Source organism: Vitis vinifera, chromosome 5, assembly GCF_030704535.1.
Source record: "Vitis vinifera cultivar Pinot Noir 40024 chromosome 5, ASM3070453v1".
NCBI lineage: Eukaryota > Viridiplantae > Streptophyta > Magnoliopsida > Vitales > Vitaceae > Vitis > Vitis vinifera.
Genome location: NC_081809.1, coordinates 12,146,092 through 12,166,575, shown reverse-complemented (window position 1 = coordinate 12,166,575; position 20,484 = coordinate 12,146,092). Strand labels below are relative to the sequence as shown.

Sequence of the window (20,484 nt, the reverse complement as noted above, 5' to 3'; positions counted from 1 at the left end):
TTCCCAATCAAATATAACCTTAATGTTACTAAATTTATCTTTTCCAAAAGTTAGAAAGCTTGGACAAATCATGAAGAGGACCGTTTAAAAGATTCGATATAATAATAAAAAAAAAAATACATTTTAAGCTTGCCTTTCATTTAAAGTTTTATTTTTAATCGTAAAACTAACCTGGAGAAATGATTAAGGAAAATATGCTACAAGCAATGAAGAAATGAAGAATGAGACATAGTCAACAAAGCTGCCCGTTATGCTCCACTATGGTTATCAGTGGAGATCATATGGGTTGTGGGTTGGTGACATCCAACACGTCATCCAGATGGCTATGCCCCTTTGGCCACATGGTGTTTTCCACTTCGAATTATAAGCTAGAATACTCCTTCACTCTACTGTAGATTTTGCATGTCCACTCAGTGTCAACAGCTATAAATAACTGCCTGTCTGCACCCACTCTCACACAAAAGCTTCTCTACTATCGCTTTTGTTTTAAACTTCATTTTTCTCAGGCTTCTTTGCTGTTTCTACATTATCATTTAACATGGCTTCGAAGTCTCTGGCTCTTGTTCTTTTGCTTATTGCAACTTTTGCTTTTGTGTCTGAGAGTAGTAGGATTGCAAGGAAGGACTTGGGTTTGGATCTTGGCGGTCTGGGAGGTGGGGTTGGAACAGGGTTGGGCGTGGGTGTGGGCTTAGGGGGTGGCAGTGGCTCGGTCTCTGGATCCGGTTCTGGATCTGGGTCTGCGTCTGGGTTGGGTTCCATCTCTGGATCTAGGTCTGGTTCCATCTCTGGGTCAAGGTCTGGGTCAGGTTCAGCCTTGGGGTCAGGTTCCGGTTCAGGTTCAGGTTCAGGATCAGGGTCTGGTGCGGGTTCTGAAGCGGGTTCTGAAGCCGGTTCCTATGCTGGATCCAGGGCCGGGTCAGGATCTGCAAGCGGTGAAGGATCAGGATACGGGTCAGGCTATGGCAGGGGAGGTGGCAACTGAGAACATGCACTGGTGGTAATAATAGATGATTCATCATTCTGTGTGTAAATAAGTTGGTGAATCTAATAGCCTTTCTGCTGTTGTGTGAGTGTTCTCTACTGTCTTCGGTTGTTTACCGTGTGGAAGATGATGCAGATCTAAAATCTCTCATTTGTATTCCCGTTTCTTATCTTTCATTTAATAAAATGAATATTTTCTTTGGAAAAATCATTATAGACAAAATGCTTCAAGACACAAATTCCTTCATTTTATTTGATCTGTGTGACTGTGTGAGGTTCAAAAGAGGAGAGAAAAGGAGTTCCTTATGATTACTTAAAGAAATAAGTACAACACACAATAGATTCTAAATAAGTTTATAATTAAATGAAAACAAAAGAAAAAAACTAAGAAAAATAATTTTTTTTCATATTTAATTTTATTATAAAAAAAATTAAATATAATTAAAATTTATATATTTTTTAAATCATTTAATTTTTATATAATAAAAAATAAAAAATAAAAAGATTGAAGAAGCTTATAAAAATAAATTTATTTGTGGATGCAACACTTTTTGTATGAATGGGTGGATGAAAGACAATAATTTAAAATAAAAAATAAAAAATTAGCAAGTTCATCGTGGTGTAACGGCCTTTGCGTCTTCATGATGAGTGAGCTGAATTAGTAATCCAGTAAAGTGATCAATTGATTATAAGGTCGGCACCACTTCAATGATACGTTTCCAGAGCTTCAGCGCTCCAACAAAATTTCCACTCGGCAGTTGCAACTTTATGGCCACAAAACTTTGTCCTTCCAGATTTCAGATGTACAAATCACCATTCCAACTCATAAAGCAAGAACCCACGTCAACCTCCACTTCTTCATTCTATTCTTAATATTCACACGTTTCTTTACTTACCAACCTCATTCTCTTTGACTATAAATAGTTGTCTCTAGCTAAAGAAATGATCAACAACATATATAGTAGATTAGAACTCACATCTTTAACTCATTCGATGGCCGGTTTGAGGTCTTTAGCTCTCGTTGCATTGCTTATTTCAAGCTTTGTTGTTCTTTCGCAGAGCCGAGTGGCAAGAAAGGACCTGGGTGTGAATCTGGGTGGGGTGGGAGTTGGCGCAGGCCTTGGGTTAGGAGGGAGTGGTTCAGGCTCAGGCTCGGGCTCGGGCTCGGGCTCGGGCTCTGGGTCTAGTTCTGGGGCAGGTTCAGGTTCAAGCTCAGAAGCAGGCTCATACGCTGGATCATATGCAGGTTCCAGGGCTGGGTCAGGATCAGGCTCTGGGTCAGGCCAAGGGCATGGTCAAGGTTCAGGTTCTGGCTCTGGATCTGGTTCTGGTCATGGTGAGGGATATGGGGAGGGCTCTGGCCAAGGAAGCGGCTCTGGTGAAGGATCAGGCCATGGTGAGGGTTATGGCTATTAAATGACCAAAACCAAGGAGAGAACAATAGAAGAATAATTAATGTTGGGAAGAAATAAGTGGATGAGACCTATGTTTATGTGACATCTTTATTAATAGAGCATGTTCTATGCAATATGTATTGACATCTTGAATATATATTACCCATATTCTTAGATATTAATTTAGAGTCTTCTACAAACTTTTTCACCTGATAACAATCAATATATTCAACAACTGTAGCAACAGATAGCAGAGAAGCTGAACTGAAAACAACAACCATATCAACATTACATTTGTTACATTCTGTTATGTTTAACCCTTAGTTCTTGAAACCCCGGGACACAGGCAATGGATAAATAATAATAATAATAATAATAAATTAAATATCACAACGATAATTCAATTTTGTTCTTCGAAAAAGCCATTTTTAATAAAAGAACATACTTAAAATATCATATTAAAAAAAAGAAGAAAAAATAAGAGGAAAGGAATAGCCTCTTAATGTTCAATTAGTATTCGCAAATTGCTCCACTTCACATCTTTATTTTCCGATCGTTTGGACCATTTGTGAACTGTGATGCAGCTCTCCTTGTGAGCAGATGAAACAAGCTGTGCTCACGATAGTTTTAAAAAAATTGACAAACTTCATCGTTAGTGACAGCCTTTGCGTCCTCCATCTAGGCTTAGGGTGTGATGAGTGAGGATTCGTACTCCACTTAAGTGAGTGGATTATATGGTCGCCAGCACTGCAGTGATACGTGTCCAGGGCTTCAGCGCTCCAACAAAGCTCCACTCAGCAGTCGCAACGTTCTCAGCCACAAAACTTCGTCCATCCAGATTTCAGATGTACAAATCACCATTCCAATTCACAAAGCAAGAGGCCACTCCAACCTCCACTTCTTTATTCTATTCTTAATATTCACACGTTTCTTTACGTACCAACCTCATTCTCTTCGACTATAAATAGCTGTCTCTAGCCAAAGGAAAGATCAACAACGAATATAGTAGATTAGAACTCATTTCTTTAGCTCATACGATGGCCGGTTTGAGGTCTTTAGCTCTCGTTGCATTGCTTGTTTCAAGCTTTGTTGTGGTTTCGCAGAGCCGAGTGGCAAGAAAGGACCTGGGTCTGGATCTGGGTGGGGTGGGAGTTGGATTGGGTGTTGGTGTAGGCCTTGGGTTAGGTGGGAGTGGTTCAGGCTCAGGCTCAGGCTCGGGCTCGGGCTCGGGCTCTGGAGCTAGTTCTGGAGCAGGTTCGGCTTCTTCATCAGGTTCAGGGTCCGGCTCAGGCTCAGAAGCAGGTTCATACGCCGGGTCATACGCGGGTTCCAGGGCTGGGTCAGGATCCGGAAGTAATCAAGGACGAGGATCAGGCTCTGGGTCAGGCCAAGGGCATGGTCAAGGTTCAGGTTCTGGCTCTGGCTCTGGATCTGGTTCTGGTCATGGTGAAGGATATGGGGAGGGCTCTGGTCGAGGAAGCGGCTCTGGTGAAGGATCAGGCCATGGCGAAGGTTATGGCTATGGTGAAGGCTCGGGGCGTGGAAACTAAATGACCAAGAACATAAAGAGTATAATAAAAGAATAAAATGGTCGTCTCTATTTGACTATGTGGAGAAGAAATAAGTAGATGAGACCTATGTGCATGTGAATAATAATCTTTATTAGGGCATGTTCTAGGCATTATGTACTTCCCTTCTTTAATATTACTGCGTGTATGAGCTTTTTCACTTCTTGCATGGACTTGGTTTTCTCTATATTTCCTGTCATCACAATAAAATAAATATCACAATAAGATAAATATATTTACATTGTGAATTACACGTCCACGTCACCCCAATTAATATTATCAAGCATCATCCTCTACATGCAAAATTAAGGTAGAGTTTGATCAAATTGAAAATCAAGTACTAAAAAGATTAATTTGAGTGAAAAATTGAGTACTAAAAAATTTTCATACGAGTCTCGAATTGAAAGAAAGTGTTTAATATCATATTAAGTTTTAGTGTTAATTTAATTCGACCATCCAATAATATAAATAAGTGAAGTTTGAAAATGATTTGTTTATATAAATTTAAATTTACACTTGTTATATGAGATCTTTGAAAATTTAAACATTATACATAATACTGATTAGATGAAGTTTTTAAATTTTTATTGAAGTCTCCTATAGTTTAGACTCGAGATGAAATACAAGGTGTATGTGAAATGAAATGCGATCTAAGATGTACATCAATATTATTCAAAAATCTAATTCAATCAACAAAAAATTTTATATTCTAAATATTTAAAAGATAAAAAAGTAATAAAATTGTAAAAATTTCAATATACAATTAAAAATTTCAATAATAAAAGTGTTTAAAAAGAAAAAATAAAGTCAACAAGACATGCCTTTCCAATAAGGCACATGTCTTGGCATATAAGGCACTATAATAAAGGAGTGGTTGTGCCTTGAACCTATACACCCTTAAGCACACTTTTTAAAACTATGTTCAAAACTATAAAGAAAATAAAATGTTATTTTTTTATCTTACAAAAATACAACACTATTTTTTAACTATCATTTATCTCAAAAATGGTAAAAATATGTCAAATATTTCTAGGTAGTTACCTTTTCATTAAAGGAAAAATTGTATCAAATTTTCATTGAATACATTATGATAACTTGAAATTAAAAGAAGAAAATTAATTAATTAAAATTTTATTTATAATTCTAATTTTATTTTATATAATTAATAAAGAGATTATTTAAAAGAAACTCAATTTTATTCTTGGAAAGGATTTATTATACTTCTCATAAGTTCACTACTTTAATATAATGTTTTTCATCTTAATTAACATAATTCAATCATAAATAATAAATAAAATACATGCAGATTAATGATCAGCATAATGTATCTCGTAATTTTACCCTAAAAGTATCTCATTAATAATAAAAAAAATACTGAATCATAAAATTTTCTTGATTATAATATTTTTATTTTAATAAAAACTATTCGAAGTATTTTGAGCAATGAGAAAATGCTAACAAAAGGAAAAACATAGACTCTTAGGTGACGTTTGTTTTTTTACTTAATTCTAAATAGAACCTTAATACTTAATAGTATTAAATATTATGTTGTTTGTTTTTGTAGTATTTTATTTCTATTAAGCATTAAAAAGTAAAAAAAAAACAATATATTATTTTTTCTATTTAGAAAAAGCTATATATTTTGGCTTTTTCTATTTAATAAAAAGTTCATAATAAGTCATGAAAAAGTAGAAAAACAAACAACCTAAATTCTGAAAACAAATGGCTTTTTGGAACAAACACCACCTAAAAAAAAAAAACAATTCTCCTCTATTAGGATGAGATTAAAAAAAAAAAAATTGAGATAGAATAAAAGTGTTATGAAAATTTTGAAAATATTTTTCTTGTATTTTCTTAAAGAAAATAAAAAGAAAAGAAAAGTTTTATGAAGTACCTTTTGTAAATAATTTTATTTCTCCGGGATATGAACTACAAAAGTTTTATTCACTACTTGCCTTCTTTCCCTTTTTTTTCTTTCTAATTTATTTTTTTTTTCCAAACTTTTCATTAACTGAATGTAATATTTTTTTTTAAAGTATTTTATAATAACAAACTAAAATAAAATATGGAGTAAATGAACTAAAACATAAAAGAAAAAAATTCTATATAACATAAATAATTCATAACAAATAAATATAATATATTATCTAATTTTTTTCATCAAAATCATTTAAAAAAATATCATCATAATTTTTATCTTTTCCAATAACCCTTTAATAAAAAAATAATTTTTATAAGTAAAAAAATAGAGTTCATTTGGAATTGTACTTTTATTATATTAAATAACTAAAATAAAGAATTTTATTGTGAAAGAAATTTATTTTCAATATAAATAAATTAAAAATAGAGTTTGATTTAATATAATTATCATAAATGAACTAAAATAGATTCTTTTTAAATTTTAATTTTATTATATGAAGGAACTAATAATAAAAAAATTGATTTATAAGAAGACACATTTTAGTATAAAATTATTTAATAATAGAATCTTTATTTTATGAAAAGGAAAATGTGGATCCCAAACTTTTTTATTTTATTTTTATTTTTTATTTATTATGTTTTTACTTTTGGTTATTTTATTGTGGACCCGTATTTTTCATGTGCGTCCCCACTTGAACGGTGAGACTTGCATTTTTATTTGGTGAAAAATTGATTGATTGATTTTATATATATATAAGAAGACTTAAAGTTACCACTTATTTTTGTTTATTTTTAAAAGAAAAAACAAAATAAGAAAGAAAACCATGTATGATTCCTTATTTGAAAAAAGACGTGTCTACAAATAGTGTACACTTGAAAAAGAAGTTTACATTTTGACAAATTTATCTAAAAGAAAGAGAATTTGAAATATGCTTACAAATCATTTAAAAAGCACATTTACCTTAAAAATAAACATCTTTCACAATTTTATTCAAGGGAAAGGGAATTTTGTTTGACTTTTATTAAAAGAAATTTTTATTTAACTTTACTTTTAAAAAAAAAAATTGTCTTTTAAAAAAAATTAAAATTTTATCTAAAAGATGATTTTTCCTAACTTAAAAGAAGTAGAAGAAGAAAATATTTTCTTATTTTATTTAAAAAAATAGTTTTGCCTTTAAAAAAAATAAATAAAATTATAAAAAGTTGGATTTTGATTTACTTTTATTAAACTTAGATTTTTACAATTCCATTTATGAAACCAAACCAATTCAATTTATTTAAAAACAATTTTTTTACAACTTTTATTTAGAAAATGGATTTTTAGTTTTATATATATATATATATATATTTAAAAAAAAAAACTTTTTATAACCTTTATTTAGAAAATTGAATTTTAAGAATTTATTTAGAAATGATATTTCAACCAAACTTTTATGAACCAAAAAAAAAAAAGATTTTTCTAGTTTTATTTTGAAAAACAATTTTTACAAATTCATTTACATATTCCAAAATGGTACGTTCAATTGTAATTTAAAATATATATATTTAAGTTTTTTCTTTTTACAAATTTTAGTTAAAAGAAAATTTTAATTCAAATTTTATTTAAAAGAAACTTACCCAATTTTATTGGAAAAGATTTTATAAAAAACAAAACAACTAAATTCTTAAAAAGAATAAAAAATGTTTCCGACTAGAAGTAATAGTTTTTCATTAGTATTAAAAATATTTACAATAAAAAAGAAAATCTATTTTATGAAAAAAAAAATGTTTTTCAAACTATACAAAAAAATAAAATAAAATAAAAAACATTATTTTCTTTAATAAAAATTATCTTAATTTTTTTATTTTAAAGAAAATGGTTTCACTTTATTTATTTTAAGCAAAAGGATTTTAAGTTTACTATTTGGAAACAATGTCTCCCAAATTCATAAGCCATTACTTTAGTTTACTAAAAAATAAATAAATAAACTTTAAGACTTTATTGAACCAGAGAAAGAGGAAGAAAAATATATTTATTATTTATTATAATATCTTAAAAACATGAACCAACAAAACAACAATCCTTCGTTCAAATACCTATTACATATATATATATATATATATATATATATATATATATATATATATATATATATATATATATATATTTATAACAAAATAAATAAATAATAAGAAAAATTTATAATAGCATAATTGCAATATATTTACAACAATTACATATCTACAAGACAAATAATAAAAATGAACAAAACATGCATATTCCCAAATATGTACAAAAATAATATATATATTTAAAAAAAAACGGTTACTATAGAGATCAAAGGAAAATCACCTTCACTTCAAGCATCCATGGATGAAAAAGTGTGGCATGTAGTGGTAGCATGGGTGTAGTTATGCATGGAGAAAAGAAATGGGTATGAAGATGGATACAAAAATGGAGGATGGAAAAGAGAGAGAGAGAGAGAGAGAGAGAGAGAGGGGGAATGACAATTATTGAAAATTTGTGGTGTCATGGTTGGCAAGGGGCATCGACATCGCAACTGTTGGTAATTTCTCATCGTCGATGGCAGCGAGTTGATGCTTCCAGTATTGGTGGTATTGTGGGTGGGAAAGAAAATGAAAAATGAAAGATGAAGAAGGAACAAAAGGGGAAGTAAAGTAGGAAAATGGGGGGAAAATAAAAAAGGGTTGTGAATGGAGAAAAGAGTACTAGAAGAAAAAAAAAGTGTGCTAACAAAATGAGATGAAGAAATGAAAAGAAAAGTGGTGAGAGATAAATTAGGTATTTAGGGTTTAAATGGGTAAATGAATGGTTATGATACATCACAGATGGAGGGTCTACATTCAACCTAAAAAATAATGTCAAATTTTGGGGTTTACATTTATTTATTTCTTTCTTTCATAATTTTGGTTAGTTATTTTTAGACTTATTCTCTTTTATTTTCAGCCCAAATTCATATTCTTTAATGAATTAATCTGGACCCTTTATTTTTGTTAAATCATGAGCATCCATTCAAAATAACAACCCTAAAATCCTTCTCTTCCTACCCAAAATTGTTTCCCTTATTCCTTTTTCTTCTTCCTTCTTTTTCTTTCATTTTCTTTTCTTTCTTTTCTTTTTTTCATTTTCTTATCACCACCATCTTTCACCATGATTGCCACTTTTCCATCTCTATTTGACGATAGCTACTGTTATTGTGGATAACCTCTCACTACACCATCCTTCTTCACATGACTTCAAGAACATGGGTAAACACCACTTTGATCTTTATGGCTTGTATTTGTGTAATTGGATTTTGTTTGTTAGCTTGGATTTGGTGGTTCTTATTTATATACAACCAATAATGTTTTTTTTTTTCCGGCTAATTTCCTACACAAGCGACGAGCATAGTTGCAACAAGGTGTGTCTAAATGGTTTTTTTGGACACACCCCTCCAAAACTTTAGTTTTCAAAAGAAACAAGCAATGGATTTTTTAAGAAACTTAGTTCATTTCTAAATTTGATGTCAGGTAGCCTTTTATTCTAATAGAACTGTAATGTTTTATGTGTCTCTTTAATGCTTTAAATGTCAATAATTAGCCTTGCAAATAATGAATTTTGAGCTTGAAGTTAGGCATTTATGTTGATGTAAGGGTTCAGTACATTTATGACTTGCATAATGAACATGGATGCTACCCAGATAGTCCTTTGTTTGTCTAATACCTGAATGAGAAATGGATTTAGTCATGTGAAGAGCACATGTTTTTCCATCCAAAAAAATAATGGTGTCTCTAAAAAAAATGCACATTACATGCAATTAGAAATGATGGAGGGTACATTGCCGGATTTTGAACTTGAAGGTGCAATGTGCAAAACACGCTATAGGTTGAGGGGTAAAGTGTATTTAACCCAAAATATATTTTAAAATAATTTATAATTTTTTTTTAATTGTAAAGGTCATAAAAATTCATTCTTCTAGCAAAAGTAAATAAAAATTATTTTTATTATCAAATTAAAATTTTTATTAAATGCTTTCAATAATAATATGTGTGCAAGTAACTTTCTTGAAAATAAAACTTAAATACAAAAATCAAATCAAATCAAATCACTTATTGAAAATAAATTGAAACTTTTTTGTAAATAAATAAATTGAAATTATTAATTCGAAATTGTTTTAATAAACTCCTTTGGAATTTCCTAAAAAAGAAATTTCTAAAATATTTTTTAAATTAGTTTAATAAATTAATTTGTATAATTTTCTTTTCATTTATTTTGTAAATTCTTCTAATCTACCTTTATAACTATTTTCCTACATATTGATTTATGTCTTTCTTAATCTTGGTATCCATGATTAATTAATTAACTGTTACAATTCCCTCCATTGGTTTAGTAGAGGCCTAATCTTAAGGCTTAGAGGGGTGCTACGGTTTATCATTGTACCTTCTAGATAGATAACCCGATTCTCGAATATAGACTTGATTTTTACAAACATGTCTTTTTTAAATAAGGAGTCACATAGAATTTTATTTTTTATTTTGTTTCCTCTTTTTCAAAATGAACTAAAATAAGTGGCGACTTTAACTTTTAAAAAAAATCAAATTTTCACCAATGAAACAAGTTTCGCCATCAAGTGGAGATGCACGCGAAAAATGCGAGTCTACATATAAATATAGAATAAAAAAGTGATAAAATTAAAAAATTCACTTATATTGTTTTGTCATAAATGATTAGTCAAGTTCCTTTCACTAAACAAATTTAGTGATTTTTTGGTGTGATTGATCTTAAATGATTTAAAAAAATTTATTATCAAATGAACTTAAAAAGTTAGACCAATCATTTTTTTTCACTTAAGTGGTTGGATCTTATATCAAACACTTACTAAGTTACAATGACATGATCGATTTTAGTAGAGTTGCTACAAGAAAAAAATGTCATCCTTAATGATTGTTGACCATCAAGGATTAAGATATATGTCATATCTCAATCACTAAGTTACTATGTTCAAATATGTCATCTATGTAGTAGGGGCACAATCATTCTTAATATACACTGTTAAGGTTGGTATCTTTCATCACTCATCATGTCAAGGTAGGTATTTTTCACTAATGATCATTAGTTGAGATTGTTCGTCACATATATAATAGTTTTCTTTACGTCTATCATGGTTATATGAAAGATATGTTGAGGTGACTATATATGTTAAGGTTTGATGTCATGTATATGTCATCATTGCCTGTCCATATATATCAAGTTCAAGTATCACTTAAGTGATCATTGTCTTCACATATATCATTGCCTCTCCATATATATCAAGTTCAAGTATCACTTAAGTGATCGTTGTCTTCACACCACATATGTTATGTCATAGTTGTCACTAAGTTTGCTAAGGATACTTATTAAGTTTGCCCTTGAAATTTTTATTTTTGTTTTTGTTTTAAAATTTAATTTTTAATTTAAAATTGTTAAATGGAGTATGTGTTTAAGTATGATAATGATAATAATAATAATAATAATAATTAAATTATTCATATTTTATTGTTTTAAATAAATTTGAATATTAAAAGTAAAAATTCATAAAACTATTTAAAGTTATATCTATGTTCTATATAGATCAAAATCAATACCATCTAAAATTAAATTTAAAAAATTTTATAATATAATATTATAAATTTGAACTAAAAGTTCCACATTCATATACAATTAATGCAATCAACATATACAATCAATTTTATGGACACTAATTCATGGAGAGTTTGCACATAATAATTAGTAGAGAAAAATTAATTAAATTAAATTTAATCAATTTAATTTCATAGAATATTGGAGTACAATTAACTCTTTACAATATGGTATTGAGTTAATTTTAGAATTGGATTTTAAGGAAGACAATATTTTTCTATGATTTTAGTGTCTAGTGATCTCTACTCAAGTGTACACTATCTGATGACATATTATTTTGAGGGATACTTAAGTTTTTATTCATGTGTGCATAAAAGTGTTTTGATAAGAACATAGGATTACACAAGAGCTTATAAATTAATTTTTTGGATTGAACTAATTAATTAATTGAAGTCCAATAAGATTATTTAATTAATTATAACTCAATGCGTTAAATTAAATGACTCAAGCCTTAAATAGGCTCAAGTCACTTAAGCTCGTAAGAAGGTTTATATAAACCCCTTGGGATTTAGGGTTATAAAATAAGATGATTCACTATTGTATTCCAAAGAGAAAAAAACCCTAAGCTCCATCCCTTAAGAGATAATTCTACCATTCTCCATTGCCAATATCCAAGTCATTTAATGCCTTTTTGTCATATCATCAATAACCTATCACACAAAAGAGAGTATTTTGTAAATCAACTTAACAACATGATATAATTCAATTTAAGTAATTAAACATATTTAATAAAATAACTTAATATGATAACTTAAAATTAAAAAATAATTTTAATTATTAAATTAAGATAATTAATTTATTCTAAATCTCAAATCTCTTTTACCTAATTTTCATAAATCTAAGTAAGTTTCTTGCATCAATGATTACATATTCATGACCCAATTTTTTTATAATAAATATGTTATAATTGTTTATATAATTGCATTCGTCTACAATATTTTTTTATATGGGTTTTTAACAGACATATTTATTATTTAAAGTTAATGAGAATGAATTAAATATTAATTACAATTAATAAGCATAAATATATTAATTTAGTGATTTAGAAAAACTTTTAAGTTAACTTTATTAACTAAATTTAATACCTTAAGAAAAAAAAAACAAAATAATAAGTTTTAAATTAACAACTTAATAATAATTTTACTTAAATCAATTTAAATGATTAAATAATAAAAATTAAGTTATATCACACACCCTTTAATAACCTTTTCCTATTACTTGTTTGGAAAATGCGTCCAAACAAGGTGTAAATTTAAATATATTTAGGAAAATGAAGAAGGTATTAGAGAAGTAAGAAAATTATTGCATTCCACCTTTTCCTTTTTTCTTTTTTCTTTTTTAATTCTTTTACCTTTATATCAGTATTTTCCTTCTTTCATTTTTCCCATGGTTTTGAAGAGGCAAATTAGTCTTCATAGTTGAGATTCAAATTAAGAATTTGAACCCCAATTATAATAAACATTCAAGATATAAAAACAGAAGTTGAATATGAAAATAACTTTTTCATCAAATTAAAGACTGAATAATGGTTGAATAATGAACAATGAACTTGATATACATTTCAAATTTGCCAAAACTAAAATGGTTCCTTAAAAAGTCAGATTTTAATGTTTGGGTTAAATTAGCCCAACACCATATGTTATCTCACACAATTGGGTTGATACAATAGGAAGGTTCCCAAACTCTCAATGCAATTTAGAAAGGACTAAGAAGGTGATGGAAAAGTCTTGGTGGAGTTTCAAAGCCTCTTTGAACTCCTTCAAATTTCTTCAAAAATCTTCTTGGCTCCTTCAAAGGTTTCAAGAATGCCTATAAATGAGCAATTCATTAATGCTTCTTTAAAAGGATTCAAGGTTCTTTTAAATCTTCCAAGATTCTTCAACAACCATTCAATTTCTTCAAAGCTTTGAAGTGGACAATACCCGTGTTCTTATGAACACGGATATTGATTTGTATATTTATATATTCTACCCGCATGTTCGTATTCTTGAGTCGTGTTACGTTCACTATGACGTGGAACAAAAGTTATGTCCTAACAAATAAGGACCAAGACGAACTGCTTCGAACATGACCTATGATTTGTATTATAGATAACCCGAATGGATGTCCATGTTCACAAGAACACAAACCAAAGTTCATGGTCACAAGAACACAAACTAAAGTCCATGTTCACAAGAACATGGGTAAAAAATTATCTCCACATGAATTGAGTTACAAGGATCCAGAAAATATTTTTTGTTGTAATCTATTTAAATCTTGACTAGAGAGAAATTGACATGTGTATTCACTAAAGGTATAAAAACTAAGAAAATTTTTAGAAGAGGTTAGACAAAAAATTAGCGTAACAACAAGCTTCTCTTAAGATTTTCAAGTTTCAAACTTCACAATTGAAATATGTGAAAGACGTTTTTTTTTTTTAAATCATAAATTGATCAAATCAAAGCTCAAGTCTTACTAATACTCACATTATACCAAAATCCAAGTCAAACTAAAACTAAGATAAGTTAAGAGTCAAGGCACAAATCAAATTAAATCCTAAATTAAGTTTAAGTTTGCAATGTCAAATTTTCAAGAAAATAAAAAAACTTTTATTTTGACATCTAAGTTTTTCAAATCCTCAATTATTATCACTTAGAAGAAATTATTTAGTATTTGCTTGTATACACCTTTTTTTTTAAAATAAGAAACTTTTATATAATAGTAATTGTACAAAAAATAAATTTATATTATTCCTTCAATAATTACTTTCATAAGTTTTAAAATTTGTAATAGTTTTTTTTATATCTCAATTTTTAAAATTTTTTTTTTTTAATGTAAGTTCTTAAAAAAATTTATATCTTATGTAAAAGTGACTATTATTTTCGAATTTTAAAAATAGAAAATGGGACATATATCCAAACCAACACTTAAAAGATTATTTCCATTTTCTTTTTTTAAAAAATCAAAATTATAATTTTATTCACAATTTTTCATCAAGAAGAATTTGAAGAGCATCATATTGATTAATACAACATTGGGCATCAGGGACAAACCATCCAAGGCCACGTCCTCAATTTTATCCTCTTTACCTTAAAGCCATGTTGAGGACAGTTAGGTCTGGTCTGGTCTGGGAACGAAGCCGAAGAGTGTTCTTGGGCCTAAGGTTCATTTCTCAAGGCCCAAATCAACGCCCAAGTTTAGCTGTTTGAGGCCCAAATAACAATGGGTGTGGGTTAAATGTGACGTCAGAGTGAAATACTAAAATTTAAATGATTATATATCCATTAATTTAGTAAATTAGAAGGGCATAGCCTATAGGTAGTGAATATTTATTTATATCTCAATAGTGATAATATTGACAGAATTGGAAATAAACTAGAAAGGAGAATCCAAGGAATGAGTGGAGGAAGCCCAGAAGGGCACCCTTGCGGTGAGCTTCTCTACCAGGCACGTGTCCACCACGTGTCTCTTGTCTTAAAAACTGGAGTGAAATTCCACACGTCCACTCGAAAGTTTGTCAGATAAGGGGAGAAACCATGGGCTGGGTTTCTTGAGAAACGAAGTAGGGCCCAAACATATGCATTGGACGGTGTGCAATGGTTTACGTGGCCTCAGCCCATGAAGGCCCATGGCTTCCACCACGTGAAATTAATGTGCATTGTTTGAGTTCCCACTTCCCACTAATCCTATATAGGCTTTGTCAGAGTGCTCATCCTTTTATACAGTTGTACCCTAGCGCCCATAGGATTAATTCTAATTACAATGATAATAATAAATAAAGCTTATGTAATTAGTAGTAGTATCAGTTTATGCCTACTTCATTCTTTCTCTTTTTCCTTTTTTTTTTTTTTTTTATTTCTTTTATTAATGGATTTAATTTGCATAATTTTATGGATAAGATTTATATATACAATATATATCACTGTCAAAGGTGATTTATTATTATTTATATTTTTAAAATATAAAAAATGAATTGTGCAATAATAATAATGTAAAAAGTATAATTTATATGTAGATACCAAATGTCTCGAAATAAAAGTTAAATTTAATTTTATTTAGTTTTTAATAAATAAAGAAATCAAAAAGGATATTATGAATTATTGGGCCCTGTTCATCGAAATTGGAGTCTAAAGGGCTAAAAGTGTGTACATTTTTCATAGGAAGTAATAGGATAGATGGAAAAAGATATGAAAGGAGTTATAGAAATGACAAGTGAGAAATTGAGAAATGAAAAAGAGGAAGAGCGATGACTGATGATGTGGAATGGGTGGGAGACTAAGAGGGTTGGAGAGGGAGAGGGAGAGAGAGAGAGAGAGAAAGGAGAGGGGTTTAGAAGTTAAAAATTCAACACAAACCAACGAGCAGGGGCGGAGCAGAAGATATGAAGTGACGCGGTGGGGGGCAATTTTTCGCGAATCACTCATGACTCAATCCACGCCACACGTGTCTCCTCCACCTCCTTCTAACTGGACGACCTTTTACATCTCCCACTCAGCCTTTGCACTTCTTTCCACTTTATATGCCCATCACTCACCCCAGTATTCCTTCCACAACACTCTCTCTCTCTCTCTCTCTCTCTCAGAGCCATGCAAGCTTCTCCTGGCTTCTCCTCCACCGCCATCACCTCTGCTCCTGAATCACCTGCTCCTACTAAACTTCACCCACCGCCATCCAAACTTCTCATCCAAACATCAAACCCACCACTCCCCCTCAAACTTATTGCTCCATTAACCTCTCCCCTTGCAACTAAATGGCCTTCTCACCTCAACCCACTTCAGAAACTCGCTGCCTCTGCCCTAGACATGGTTGAGTGCTTCCTGATCCACCGATTGGACAACAAACACACCCTCCCCAAGCCCCTCGACCCCGCTGTTCAACTTGTTGGCAACTTCGCCCCAGTTCGGGAGTGTCCTGTTCAGCACGACCTCCAGGTGCTGGGTCAGCTTCCGCCAGCTCTCCGTGGCGTCTACTTGCGAAACGGCGCCAATCCCATGCTCTCTCCAGCCGGTGGTCACCACCTCTTCGACGGTGACGGCATGATACATGCTGTTACCTTGGGCCCAGGCAACAGAGCCAGCTACAGCTGCCGGTTCACCCGCACGAGCCGGCTGGTGCAGGAAGCCGCATTAGGAAGGCCGCTGTTTCCCAAACCGATCGGTGAGCTGCATGGCCACTCTGGGATAGCTCGGCTGGCGCTGTTCTACGCCCGCGCCGCAGTAGGCTTGGTGGATGGATCACGAGGCACAGGTGTCGCAAATGCTGGCCTCGTCTATTTCAACGGTCGGCTTCTCGCCATGTCAGAGGATGACCTGCCCTACCACGTGAAGATCAAAGGCGATGGAGACCTGGAGACCACCGGACGCTTCGACTTCTCAGGACAGATGGACCGTCCGATGATAGCGCATCCCAAGGTGGACCCCATAACAGGGGAGCTTTTCTCTCTCAGCTACAACGTGGTGAAGAAGCCCTACCTCAAGTATTATAAGTTCGGCACGTGCGGAGAAAAGTCACGTGAGGTATCGATTTCCCTCCAACAGCCCACGATCATCCACGACTTCGCTTTAACGGAGACCTCCGTGGTGATCCCAGACCACCAGGTGGTTTTCAAACTATCGGAAATGGTTCGGGGCGGCTCACCTGTTATCCACGACCCGAATAAGATCTCCCGCTTCGGAGTCCTACCCAGAAACGATCCCGACGAATCCAGAATTCAGTGGATCGACGTCCCCGACTGCTTCTGTTTCCACCTCTGGAACGCCTGGGACGAGCGCTCCAGCTCCGGTGACAGAATCGTGGTGGTGATTGGGTCGTGCATGAGCCCCGCAGACTCGATCTTCAAGGAACGGGTCGACCCGCTTCGGAGCGAGTTATCGGAGATCAGACTGAACTTAACGACGGGAGGGTCAAGCCGGCGGGTAATAGTGGCGGGGATGAATCTGGAAGCGGGGCAAGTGGACAAGCGCCGGCTGGGAAGGAGAACACGGTACATATACCTGGCGATAGCAGAGCCATGGCCCAAATGCTCGGGCATGGCGAAGGTAGATTTGGTGACCGGAGAGGTAACCAAGATGATGTACGGCGAGGGAAGGTTCGGTGGGGAGGCGTGTTTCGTGGGGGAGGAGGAAGGAGGAGAAGGAGAAGGGTGGTTGATGAGTATAGTGAGGGACGAGAAGAGGGAGAGGTCAGAGCTAATCGTGGTGGAAGCTGACGACATTAAGCAGGTGGCTTCGGTCAGGTTGCCGACCAGGGTTCCCTACGGCTTTCATGGGACTTTTGTTGATTCTCAACAATTGAGGGCACAGCGTGTCTGTTAATAATATCATAAGTTGCTAACTTTCTATTATAAAAACGTATATAAATGGGTGAGTGAAGTTTTGTGGATTATTATTATTATTAACTTTTGGCGGCTTCAGGAGATTTTTGTTTTGTCTGTTTATGGAGCTCATATATATTTGGTGGATGAAGGGCATATTTATTAAGATCTACCTTCAAATTGAGTTGGGGGAGTAGTTGCTTTGACCCGGAGATGAATATGGAGGACGGCCCCTGCATGTGCAAACCAAATTGGAAGTTAAAAGTCTCGGCTCTGGCACACTTGTTAGATTAGACTATTGTCCACGTAATTCAAACTTGGGTGACATCATCGAGGTGAGTAGAGCCCGTGGCTTGTAAAGGGCCATTCACTTGCGCAACATGATAAGGTGACAGCTCAAATGAATACATCATTATTTGGTACTAATGCTTTTGAAATCAGACCGGATCCATCGCACCCGGTTGAATTGTCAATGGGTCAATTGATCGATGAATCGTAGTAGGTCGGTCATGTATGATGATGTGTCTAGTTCGGTTGGAGTTCCAACTATCGATTGCCAAACTCATTCTGGAAATGCTTAAATTGGGTGGGGAGTCCTGGAATGCTTTGGTATGGAGGAGATGACCCACTAATGCACCAAGGTTTTCTTTAATATAAAGTAGCATTTTGAGTAAGAATATAAAACTAACAAATATGAATAAAATTAAATTATTTTATTTTATCTCAATTTTTGATATATGATGTCTTTTAATAATTAAACCTTATAATTTTATTATTTAGTAAAACTATAAATATTAATACATTTACATTTTATCTTGCTTTTTTGTTATATTAATAAAATTTTAAATTTTAATAATATATAAATTATATATGTATGATATAATACTAACATTATAGTTCTATTGTGATTTAGATCACTAATCTAATTAATAAATTATAACTTCAAAACATTTTCAATTCAATGATGGATCTGAATTTGAAAATATTGGTCTTCACTATGACTCACAGGGGTTCCAAATTTGACTTCAATCACTTATAGGGGTAACTAATTGAGTCATTATCTAATACATATATGTAAATAAAAAGAAAGATTTCAGATTACCTTTAAAAATGTCCAAAAATCTCAATATGATTATTTCACTGATAAATTTTTTTATCCTAAATCATGAAGGGAATTACAACCCTTCGCAACTCCAGAATCTTTATCTTTATTTTTACAAAGAAAACAAAAAGGAAGAACTTGAAGAAATAACCTTAAAAAGAAAACTTTCTTCGGTTAAAAAAAAAATGTATACTTTTTTTTCCTTTTAATCTTTTTTTTATATTTCCAATAGCAGTTCTTGGGTAGTTAAAAACCTCTCCCTCTACCTTGGGTTTTTTTTTTAATATTAGATCTGGGTCAAGTCACCCACTTGGGCATTTAAACCATGCCCAAAAATATGAGCATGTTTGGCAAAGTTTTTAACAATAGTTTTCTATTTTTAAAAATAGAAAATAAATTTTAAAAATTAGTAATACTGTTTAATTATTATTCTTTATTTCAAGTTTTTAAAAACAAAGTGAAGAGAATAAGTAAAAGTTATTTTAGTCGGTTTTTAAAAAATAATACAAAAACATACACACTCTATTATTTTTCTTTTATATAAAATCATTATTTAAAAAAAAAAAAAATCACTGAACAAATTAACTTTAAATTAAATAAGACTTAATGCGTTGAATTTGTTAACAAGTTTATTAATTTTTTAAAATAATTTAAAAGTTAAATAATAAGCTCATTAATACTAGAAAGTTATGATAAAAAATTGGTTTAAAACAACTCTATTGTTTATCTTCTACATAAAATCATTATTTCCCATTTTTTTTTTCAATAGGCAAATAAATTTCAAATTAAATAAGACTTAAATGTATTGAATTCATTAACAAGTCCAATAGTTTTTAAAAATAATTTAAAACTCAAATAATACACTTATTAATACCATAAATTTGTGAATAAAAATTGGTTTATAATGACTATTATTTCTTTTCTCCACATAATTATACTTTTATAAATTTTTTTTATTAGAAAAATGACCTTAAGATGAAGTGACACTTTTTATTAAATTTATTGATAAGTTTTAATTTTTTTTATAAATAATTTGGAACTTAAAAATAAATCTATTCATTAAAAAAAAAAAAAAAAGACCAATCCAAATAATTGTAGATTAAATCAAAACATTCTAAAATATTATGTTCAACATTGAGTTATTTTCATTTTTAATAAGACTTCAATTAAATTTAATTAATTAATATTATGTAAATTGAATTTAAAATGTTTTTACAAAATTTAAAAAAAATTAATGAAAAAAATTTAAACAAGTGTTTTTGTTTTTTATTTTGAAAATCCTTTTATAAAAACAGCTTGTCAAATATCCTTATTTTTATAAAACTTTTTTTTTTAAAAAAAAAATTGGTTCTTTAACTTAAAAACAAGCATAATAAATCATGGTCAAACAATAAATTTTAAAAAATAATTAAAGTACTTATTTGACTTATATTAAAAATAAATATTAAAATTATTTTTATTTTATAGTAATTTTTGTTTCACTGGAATAAAAAAAAAATCATAATTAAAAAATATTTATCTTTAACTCATACATAATTGTAGATTTAATTTTATTTTTTTTAATAAGA

The 20,484-nt window shown here is 31.1% G+C and overlaps 4 protein-coding genes across 4 annotated transcripts; all 4 read left to right on the top strand.

The window, feature by feature from the left end:
- The first annotated feature begins 443 nt into the window (after nt 1–443).
- On the top strand, nt 444–1,189 carry LOC100252761 (glycine-rich protein 5). The gene has a single exon (XM_002285615.5). The coding sequence runs from the start codon at nt 539–541 to the stop codon at nt 980–982; it is 444 nt and encodes a 147-aa protein (XP_002285651.1). The 5' UTR covers nt 444–538; the 3' UTR covers nt 983–1,189.
- A 617-nt stretch (nt 1,190–1,806) lies between these two features.
- Nucleotides 1,807–2,557, top strand: LOC109122558 (putative glycine-rich cell wall structural protein 1). Its single transcript, XM_019219753.2, has one exon. The coding sequence runs from the start codon at nt 1,924–1,926 to the stop codon at nt 2,395–2,397; it is 474 nt and encodes a 157-aa protein (XP_019075298.1). The 5' UTR covers nt 1,807–1,923; the 3' UTR covers nt 2,398–2,557.
- Nucleotides 2,558–2,889: 332 nt separating this feature from the next.
- Nucleotides 2,890–4,103, top strand: LOC100257913 (glycine-rich cell wall structural protein 2). Its single transcript, XM_002285612.5, has one exon. The coding sequence runs from the start codon at nt 3,413–3,415 to the stop codon at nt 3,923–3,925; it is 513 nt and encodes a 170-aa protein (XP_002285648.1). The 5' UTR covers nt 2,890–3,412; the 3' UTR covers nt 3,926–4,103.
- Nucleotides 4,104–16,062: 11,959 nt separating this feature from the next.
- LOC100244362 (9-cis-epoxycarotenoid dioxygenase NCED6, chloroplastic) lies at nt 16,063–17,894 on the top strand. The gene has a single exon (XM_002283149.4). The coding sequence runs from the start codon at nt 16,088–16,090 to the stop codon at nt 17,813–17,815; it is 1,728 nt and encodes a 575-aa protein (XP_002283185.1). The 5' UTR covers nt 16,063–16,087; the 3' UTR covers nt 17,816–17,894.
- The last annotated feature ends 2,590 nt before the right edge of the window (nt 17,895–20,484 follow it).

What these genes read in the sequence shown, in the direction of transcription:
- LOC109122558 (XM_019219753.2), top strand. Translation starts at nt 1,924, where the DNA reads ATGATCAACAACATATATAGTAGATTAGAACTCACATCTTTAACTCAT.
- LOC100252761 (XM_002285615.5), top strand. Translation starts at nt 539, where the DNA reads ATGGCTTCGAAGTCTCTGGCTCTTGTTCTTTTGCTTATTGCAACTTTT.
- LOC100244362 (XM_002283149.4), top strand. Translation starts at nt 16,088, where the DNA reads ATGCAAGCTTCTCCTGGCTTCTCCTCCACCGCCATCACCTCTGCTCCT.
- LOC100257913 (XM_002285612.5), top strand. Translation starts at nt 3,413, where the DNA reads ATGGCCGGTTTGAGGTCTTTAGCTCTCGTTGCATTGCTTGTTTCAAGC.